The 10,208-nt window shown below is 28.1% G+C and overlaps 2 protein-coding genes across 4 annotated transcripts in view; both read left to right on the plus strand.

The window, feature by feature from the left end:
• LOC106690896 (uncharacterized) overlaps positions 1-211 on the plus strand; it is a 14,016-nt gene extending 13,805 nt beyond the window's left edge. For all 3 annotated transcript variants that reach the window (XR_001344686.3, XR_010844036.1, XM_014436488.3), the window contains one exon: positions 85-211. Coding sequence is in view for 1 of the 3 variants with exons in the window: in XM_014436488.3 (XP_014291974.1) it covers positions 85-152 (68 nt within the window). In the remaining 2 variants the exon portion in view is untranslated. The remainder of the gene's footprint in view (positions 1-84) is intronic.
• Positions 212-2,416: 2,205 nt separating this feature from the next.
• MRG15 (MORF-related gene 15) overlaps positions 2,417-10,208 on the plus strand; it is a 10,879-nt gene continuing 3,087 nt past the window's right edge. The window contains exons 1-7 of the mRNA XM_014436485.3: positions 2,417-2,606; positions 5,836-5,956; positions 6,163-6,258; positions 7,361-7,562; positions 8,814-8,915; positions 9,850-9,941; positions 10,062-10,164. Coding sequence (XP_014291971.1) covers positions 2,537-2,606; positions 5,836-5,956; positions 6,163-6,258; positions 7,361-7,562; positions 8,814-8,915; positions 9,850-9,941; positions 10,062-10,164 — 786 coding nt within the window. The 5' untranslated portion in view covers positions 2,417-2,536. The remainder of the gene's footprint in view (positions 2,607-5,835; positions 5,957-6,162; positions 6,259-7,360; positions 7,563-8,813; positions 8,916-9,849; positions 9,942-10,061; positions 10,165-10,208) is intronic.

A 10,208-nucleotide genomic window follows, 5' to 3' on the forward strand; every position in this document is an offset into this window, starting at 1 on the left:
TAAAAATTATAAGTAAATAAATGAATTTTATTTAGTGTGTATTACTTATTACTTTAGATTTTAACTTTGTTTTTGTTTTTTCAGCAAACTGGGTTCCCTGTGTTGAAAATAAGTGTGAAAATCATAAGCATCATGACGCGGCTTTATCTTAAACATTAATTTATATATTTAGATATCATTATATTTATTTAAATAAACTTATAGCCTGGAAGTTTTGGTTACTTTTTCCTAACATTTTAAGGAATAATATTGTTTTTTCTTTTTTTAATTTCCCTTATTTACTGAGTAAAACGAATAAATATATCCAAACATATTCCAGGAAATAAACTTAATAAGGTGAAACATATTCTTATATGTTTATGATAATCTTTTTTTCTGAAAATTATTTATTATATTAATATACGTTTTATTAATTGATTTTATAATATAACTGTACTTTTCAAAACTTATAATTGCTTGAATGTAAACAATTTAGAATAAAAATCATTGTTTTTAATGCATATATTTATTCTCATCTTGAAAGTTTCTAAATCATTGATCAAGCTTTGGTTTGTTATAAAAATTAAAATTTATAGTTATGCCGATAATTTTAATATATTAAGTAAAGGCAGTATAATTCTAAAATACTGTTTTATTTATTAATTGTTTTCTCTATTTACTGCCATAAATGGACCAACAAATTGTATAAAGTTGTATATGAACTGTTTTTAAAACAAACAGTGAATTATAGTATGTCGAAAAAGGGGACACAGTACCATCAAAACGTCCAAGAAGAGAATAAATATTTGTATTAAAAATATTGCATTTTTTATTCCAAGCTTTTGACCTTTAGGATATTTTTTTTTTTTAATTTATGTTATATAAAAACCATCCCCAAAAAGTTAAAAGATAGTCAAATTAATTCATAAAGAACCTCCTAGATGAACCCAAATACATATACTATTAGAATGCCAGTCACAAGTTTACTGGGAGCATATAAGACACAATCCTGGCAAGGCTTACAAGTTCTTCCCCTGAGTCTGTTCAGAGCTTTACCTCCTCCAGAAACCCAAATAAATTCTCTCCTAGAATGCATCTCAACATCAAAATTTACTGGGAGTAAATAGTTCTCTGAATCTTTTATACCTATGCCTCTTTCTGAGAATCAAGTATTTTAGAGATTATTATTTTATCACCCTTTCATCTTTCTTTCTGAGGACTGGTTCTCCTCAGGTTTGTAGTGATATCACAAAAATATCTAAACTTAGGAGTTTATAGTGGCGAGGCACAGCTGGAGGTTTAAAAAAAAAAAGGCCCAAAAATCAAGGAGTTAGTGTGTTTATAGTGAAACTTTGTTAACAGTGAAATTTTTGAAAAAACATTAGAGGCAGGTCAGAATTTATAAATTATTATTATGATATTGCTCATTTATTATCATTTTATATCATTATTATTATTTTTATTTATATTTATTCTTTCAAGACGTTTATTTAATCTCTACTTTCTACTCTACTCTTCTTCTTTTTTTCCCTGTATTGTTTTTGTTTTATGTACATCTCCTGTACTTTTTTAACAGTATATTTTACGTATTTTTAAAAAAAATTTTGCTCTTGCCATTGTTACTTATTTATTACTCTTATCATTGTTTATTTAAGTTTATTTTATACTGATACTATTTTATGTCTTCCTTCATTTTATTTATATGTAATTTCTTATCACTCTATTTTTACATAATATTTATGCTAGCTTAAATTACCTTATTGTATCTTATTGTTGTAATATTCTCAGTTTTCTTTTTTTTGTATCTTTTTAGCCCTGATGAAGCCTTGCAAAGTGGGGCGAAACGTCGGGCATTAAAACAGTTTTAAACTATTTGTTCTTTTTTTGACCGCAACCCTGATCATCTTCTTATATTGAAATAATTAAGTTGTCTTTTATTTAAACCATGAAGTGTCGGGTTTATTCATGCCTGTTTTCAAAATATTTTTATTTACCTTTTAAGTTCTAAGTGTTTTTGAAATTTAGCGCCTACAACTTTTGGGTGGGGCTTTGTCTGTGATATAAGATTAGTTACTGCCAATTAATTTGATGTTTCTTTTAATAATCATTTACTTTATGGGAAAAGTTAAATAAAGGAAAGTAAAACATTAAGAAAATAAATTTTAAGTTTGGTGGTGGGAACTGTTTAGTATTAGGCCTGTTCCAAGAATCACTTCTGACAATCAGCAAACTGTACAGAGCATGCGCAGTTTAAGTTTAGGGAGGCAAAACTTCTACTGCGCATGTTGTGTACAGTTTGCAGACTGTCAGAACAGACTTAACAAGGAGCTTTTCAGGTTATAATAGGTCTGTTCCAACAGCCACTATCCTTTTTAATGCACAGTACAGGATTGGGAGGGGGGAAAAGACGTACTACGCATGCTCCGTACAGTTCCGGACGGTCAGAAGAGGTTCTTGATACGAGCCTCATGTTTCTGAGTCTTAGTGTTCATTGTGTAAGGTTAGGATTGTTTGGTTTAGGATTGTTTTTGTTTGGTAATTTTAAAAAGTTTATAAAATGACAAGTGCCGCCAAACCGAAGGATGGTGCCGAATTTAAAGTTCCACCTAAATTTAAGTTTCAAGAAGGTAAGGAATTCTTGTCATGGCTTTAAACCTTTTTTTAAAATTTAAATAATGTGAATGAAAGGTTCTTATAATGAATTTCATTGTTTGCTTCTTTGTATTTAAAGTTAAGATGATAAATTTTAAGAAATCATATAAAGAGTTAAACTCTTTATGGCTTATGTGACTTTTTATTTTTAATGCTAATAACTATGTATGTTATTATTTCTCTATGATGGTTTTAATGATCCACTACATAATTATGGGATAAAATCTCTTTTGTATATATGTTTATCTAACTTGAATATAGATAAATTGATTTGTTTTTAGGAAAATACAACCTAAAATTAATGATTAAATTTTGTATACATTGTTTGCATGATAGTTGACAGTTGACAGTTTTAATATTTAACCCTGTTGTCTATTTTTCTGAAAAAACATGAGTAGTGGTATTGATTTTGATTTGGAATAACAGTGCTAATTTAGATATCTAAAGCTGTCATTACTTTGTGGTTATGGCAACATAGGAAAATCGTTCATTAGTTTAAAAACTGGATGACTACCAATAACTAAGTGAATGATGGAAACTCATTGTGGTTTCTATGTACACGTTTCTTTCGTGTGATTAAATTATTTATTTTATTTTTCCATTTGCTGTAAGTCGAGAGTTTCCTATATCATAGATCTTGTAAATATAATAATCTAAAGATTATTGTAGTTAATTTCATACCAATTCAAACAAATTTCATACCAATTTATTTTTCTTCTTAGCTGTGAAAGTTAATTAATTTATTAAATAATTGTATGGTTTGAATGCTTATTTGGAAGAATTTTAATGGTGAATTTCTTATGAAATTATGATTTCCCATAGGACAACTTCACTAAATTGATGGTGTTCACTACCTTTAAGAATGATATTGAGCTACGATTTGATAGACGAAGTAATGATTTTCAATTTGGTCATAAAAATTAAATCTTTTCCGGAATTGTACTACCTATAAATTTAACTGTTGTGATTTAATGCAGCAATTAATATAATCATTGTTACTTTTTATTGCGAACATAGTCGATTTGCTTTTTCTATTGCTGTATTTTACTTTCAGTCTTGAGGAATGAATTAATTTAATGTGAAATTGTTGATTTGATTTCTAATTTATCTAAGGTATAGTTGATGCGATAACAGTATGATATAGGTATTAGATGATGATATTCGAGGGCATGTTTCATGATGTTAACAAGTATAGAGGCTTTTTAAGGATTTTCATTAAACTTCATAAGATAGCATAATGTAATAACATGTGTGCATATTAAGAGATAAACATTTATGTTAGTGTTATGTAGGATTATAATTAACATTCACAATAGTGTTTCATTTTTATTTTAGTAATAGCTCCTTGGTACTACAAATATATATACTTTTTAAATTTAAAAGTGTACCATTTCACTTTTTATCTTAAAATATTGCTAACCCTCGTGGTTTTTAGTTTTAAGATAGTGCTTTAAAGTTAAGGTATTAGCTTAGAATTAAATATTCAGTTTAAGGGAACTTGTTTTTGTCATTTATGATTACATTTTAGTTGTTTAATGGAGGATTTTTAACTTAGTTCCGTATCTGATCCCAGGTATAGGATTTTATTTTTTAATTTATGCATTCATTTTTTTGTAAGCACCTAGCAGACTATAAGACTAAAACTTAAATAGTAAGATGTAATTGATATTTAGAATTCCTTTTTTTACTTTTCTTGTACACTTTGAAGTATTCAAGAACAAAATTAGGCATTAAGACTACTCGTCATTAAATTAGGAAAGAGATTTATAAGTCATACGCAGTTAAGGTTAAGTATTTGTACTATAAGTATTTAATAATGAATTAAATCAAACTTTAGAAGTATATTGTCCTTGTGGAGAATGCCTTAACTTGACCTTTATTGAAATTGTTTGAGAAAATATTCCTCTTAGTTAAAGAAATATATTTAAAATCTAATATAATTTGAAATAAACTTTTGTGATGAATTAATACAAATATGAAATGTACAGCATTATGATCAATAAAGTTATGTTACATAATTATGAGAGATAGTTGACCGTGGATGATAAATGAGGAGAAGATGGTTGGGGGTGCGGTCAATGAAACATAAATAAGTATGACTAACTTATTTTTAATGTGCCGACGTTTCGGCTAGAGTTTGCGCGCCTAATCAATCATTAGGCATCAATCATTAGCATCAATAATCAATTATTAGGCGCATAACCTTTCAGCGAACAGCCCTGAAGAAGGCTAGAAACTCTAGTCGAAACGTCGGCACATTAAAATAAGTTAGTCATACTTATTTGTGTTTCATTGACCGCTCCCCCAACCATCTTCTCCTCATTTAAGTTATGTTACAATTTCTTCTTGCTTGAGTAACCTTACTTATTATAGGATTCTTTACTTTGTGTTTGTTACTATTTTGATAAAACGTTCGTGACTTATTAGAGAAGTTTAAATTTGTGGGATGTATTTTCATATTTTATAATTTTTATCAATAATAATAATTTATTTGTTTGTTTATGGGGCAACTCCCGTACTAATAGAGTTAGCCTGTAAAGTACATAATTCAACGATCATTGCAATAATAATAACAACAATCTATAGACTATTAGATTATTATATAAGCTAATAATTTATAAATTAAATAATAATAATATTCTATAAAATCTTTATATGAGCTAATAGCAAACGGTATACCCAAACTGGGATTTCTACATTGGAGCAAAAAAACAAAAGAAAAACGACATTGGAGGGAAAAAACAAAATCTACATTAGAGTGAAAAAATAAGGCAAAAACAACATTACTTACTTAATATTAGTACTTATACTTAATATTACATTACTTACTAAAAAAATAAAAGAAACAAAAACTATAGATCTTATTGTGGGTGTTTTGTTCTAAGTATAAGGCTTTGTGTCGCATATATAAAAAGAAGTTTAAGATCTGATTGTGAGGGTACAGACAAAAATTCATACAATTGGTTTAGGTAAATGTAGCTTAGTTTCGGCATGTATCGAATTTGATTCTCATGAAACACGGGGCGGTTTGTTAAAAAATGGAAGCAATCCTCCAGTGCTGTTCCATCACAAGCTGGACATAGCTTCTGTGGGTCCAAAATACATTTGTGCAGACCGACATTTATTGTATATAATTTTTGTCTTTAACTTAAGAGTCTCTTTTCAAAGAATGTATTTAGAGTAAAATATTTTTTAATATTATAGGAGAGAAAGTTCTTTGCTTTCACGGGCCATTGATTTATGAAGCAAAATGCTTGCAGTCTCGCATAGAAGAAAAAGAAAAGATTGTGCAGTACCATATCCATTATTCTGGCTGGAATAAAAGGTAACACTCTAGATCATAGATCTGTTTTTTGAAAAATGATAATAACTTATAAAATTTCAGTTCTAAACATTTTATATCATGGATAAAATAAAATGTATTGTTTGTAGTGATAAAATTAGTTAGATTTTATTGATGTGTTTTATTTCATATTGTTATTGTGATTTATTGTTTATTTGGTTTTAGTTTTATATATTACTTTTGTTTAGTTGGGACGAGTGGGTACCTGAGAGTCGTGTTTTGAAATACAATGAAGCTAACCTACAAAGACAGAAGGAACTGCACAAAGCACAAAAAACTGAACCGTAAGTTATTTATTTATTTTTTTATTGTGTATAACTTTTGAAATTTTCATTTATTTAATGAATTTAAATGAATTGATGTATTTTTTCAACTAGGGATTTTTAGAATGAATATTTTCCTCATTCCACTCTTTAAATACCAGATTCCTTCCCAAAAACTTATACATCCTCTATTATAGAAAACTACTTCCTTTACAAAATCCTGTATCATTAATGATATTTTATTTTGGTATTCCTTACCCATCTCTATTCGTAAATCATTCTTGCTAACTTCATTTGAGCCCATTTATTTTTTCATTTCCTCAATTATCAATCTGTTGCCCTTATTTGAAGGAAAATGGTTATCTAATGATTTTTTTTGTATGAATGTGTATCTATTTATAATTTTAATATTCCAGTATTCATGTACTGCTATTTTTCATCATAAAAACTTATGTTAGACTTAGGACGAATCATGGAATTTGCATTAATCACATGTAGATAATAGGCTTAACTGAAACTTTCAATGCGGTAACGAGACCCTTGAACATATTATTCTTAAATACCTGGCATATAAAAAACAATGAGAAATATTTTTTAAAGATCTAGGTACAAATCAAAATATTATTTATGATAGGATATTATAAGGAACAGACTATGTAAAAATATGTTATATTTATAAATATTTGAAAACTATATATATAAAAAAAAAAAAAAAAGTATTACAGATATCGTTACAGTTGTACCAAATAATGTATCTATATGTTGACAGTAGACTTCTTCAGTGATGATTTCATTAGGTTTCGACAGTTAAATCCAAATGTTCCTTTATCACTTTTATATTGAGTACTGAATGACTGTTAAGAAGATTTTGTTCTGTAAATGAGATTTAATACTAAGAACTAATTACTAAAAGAAAGCAACTAATTCTATACTATTTGAAATAAAAAACAATAAGAGTTAAACAATTGTTTTGTTGTGTCGATTTATAAATCAGACATACCTTTTTTTTTACGTATCAATAAAATCTTGTTGATAGATCTTAAAGATTAGATTATAGATCTTATTCTCCTATCTAAGTTTACTGAATTGATTAATGAATGTTAACAAATGGTATTTTTAACAGGAAGGGAAAAAGAGGTAAAAAGAGAAGTACATCAGGAAAAGAATTAGATACATCTCGTGATAAAGATGGAGATAGCAGAAGTTCGACTCCAATCGACAGGTACTCTGGAAGGCAGAGTACTTCTGCCCAATCTTCGTCACAAGAATCTTCAAGTGATGTTCCTAAGCGGAAGCGGTCAAAGACGGATCCAACAGTTGAAAGTGTAAGTTTTATTACAACTGTTTACGATCAGAATTTTTAACAATGTTGGAATTTTCAGGGGGAAACACTGTGAAACTTCATACAGATTTTATTGATAAATTTCATAACTATTTTTGAGATTTGTAAGCATTATGTGAAGATGAACTCCTCAACCATAGAATACACAATACCTCAATATTTGCTTTGTCTTATTTATACAACGTATTCCTCTCCTTGTTACCTGTTGTATTGTTAAGCAAAATGTCACAAACTAATTGATCCAATGAAAAATATATGTATTGTAATATCTAAGATTTACTAAAATAACTGTTAGGAATTATAACTGTTTTTATTATTCTTATATCTAAAATATAGCTTTGATGATGAAAAGATTTAAATGAATTGATTAAATCTTTGATGCTCAGGACGGGTTTTCCTAAAAATCTTGACACAATGACACTTAAATGAATTATTAGCTGATTTTACAAATCAGTTTAATTCTTGGTTGAGCAAAATAACCAATTATATGATCTTCTTCGGTGACTGTTGAGTTTTCATGTGTTCTTCCAAAAAATGCTGACACTGACAAAAGGGTGATCAAGTTCTCCTAGCTTCCAGGACATGTCCACTCACTTGCCATCCTAACCAACATGTGATGCTTTCTTCCCCTTTGTCTATTACCAATGTTCCGCGATCTTGATACCAATATCGATCATTGCTTATCAGTTTTGAGTTTCTATCTTTGATTTCTAATGAAAAATTTTCCTTGATAATTATTCTCCTCTTATATTTTTTCTTAAATTTACTGTAAATATAATCATGGCAGTGACTCTACCAACTTCTGAATGTTGCCACAACAATGTTTTTTGGCTGGTCAAAATTGGTTAATTTGCTATCCATGATAAAGTTGATTAGTTCGCTCTTTGGTGGAAATATATGAAAAACTAAACTATTTATAAATATGAAGATGGTCAGGGTTGCTGTCAAAAAAAACAAAAATATTTAAAATTGATTTATATTCTTATTCTAAACTATTTATATTTAAAAGATAACTATTTATCAAAAAATAGGATATTACAATATCTACTTGTTGCTTACTTAGTGTAGTATGGATGGTATGATCAGATGTCTCTCATGTAATCCCATTTATAAATCATAGTATCTGCTACAATCCTTTCCTCGTGACTATAATTATCAGGCCATATGCTTTAAAGTTTGTAATGAATTAGTTGTTAATTTAAAAATTAGAAAATTAATATTTTATGTTTCATAGGAAGAGCAATTTTTGGCTAAATTGGAAATTAAAATTAAGTTACCAGATGAATTGAAGCCAATACTTGTTGACGATTGGGAATACATTTCAAAGCAAAGGCGGGTGAGTAACTTTTATTATTTATTTTAATTTAACTTACTTTTTTTTGTGTATTTTTTGTAAAAAAGATTTAATGGTCAAAACAGATCTATCCTGATTTTTAAAATATATTTTGATACCTCTTTTGCTCATAAGAATGAGTGATAAATAATTTATCAATTGGTATTAATGTATCTGTATCATTTTGTTTTAGAATATTTAATATTATTATTCATTTATTAAAAAAATTATAATAATAATTAAAACTTTGCAATTTTGAAGGTTCGATGCCGATACCACTTATCATTCTCTGTATACATCTGTGCAGTGGTGCCCCTCCAAAAGCAATTCTAACAAATCAGTCTAAACGCAATCCTCTCATCTACATTTCTGTTTATTAACATTTTAGGAATTCATTTGTTACTAAGTCACACTACCTTACACGCCCTTCTTATTCGCATATGCTATAACCTGAATTATATTTACCGGGTGCAATTCTCTCAAATCAGCATTGGTTATCTTTTGAATTCTCTGGTTAACTCAACCTTTTTTGTTCCGAATATTTTACATAATACTTAATTTTAAAAAACCTGAAGGCGCTGTTCTTTCATAGTGTAAGAGGTCATATTTCGCATCCATAAAGAACAGTGGGAAGTATAATTGTTTTTAAATTCTAACTGTTAAATTTTTGGACAGAATGTGCGCTTGAGTAATTTCGGAATTAAAAAACAAGCACTTCCTCATCAACTTGATTTTTTAAGTTATAGAACCTAAATACTTAAACCTATCTATCTGTTTAAGTTTATTTCCAACTATATCTATATCACCGAGAATATTGAAAAAATGGAGCTATCATATTATTAAATTATTGTATAATTTTATAAACCATGATAGTTCCATTGAAAAATTAATTAAATTTAAATACTTGGATGGTTTATTTTGTTTTTATTGTTTCTAGTTGGTGAAAATTCCTTCCAAGCATACCGTTCAGAGCATTCTCGATGACTATTCCAGACAGAGGGTACCTTTAAAGCAACCCATTGTAAATAAGTAAGTAATTTCTTTTTCCTAATTTATTAAACTAAATAGAATTCTCTTTTATTTTTATTTTACAATAAATTGCAAAGAGAAAAAGTGAATTGTCTCAATAAACTAATCACTAACTTTTAGAGAGGAGGCAAGGCTTGAAGTGACAGACGGTATCAGAGAATACTTCAATGCCATGCTTGGAACCCAGCTACTTTACAAAACAGAAAGAAAACAATTTAATGAGGTAATATTTAATTTTTAATTTTATGTTATTGATGTACATATTTA

Source organism: Halyomorpha halys, unplaced genomic scaffold (genome assembly GCF_000696795.3).
Source record: "Halyomorpha halys isolate HHAL.00 unplaced genomic scaffold, Hhal_1.1 Scaffold1951.1, whole genome shotgun sequence".
Lineage (NCBI taxonomy): Eukaryota > Metazoa > Arthropoda > Insecta > Hemiptera > Pentatomidae > Halyomorpha > Halyomorpha halys.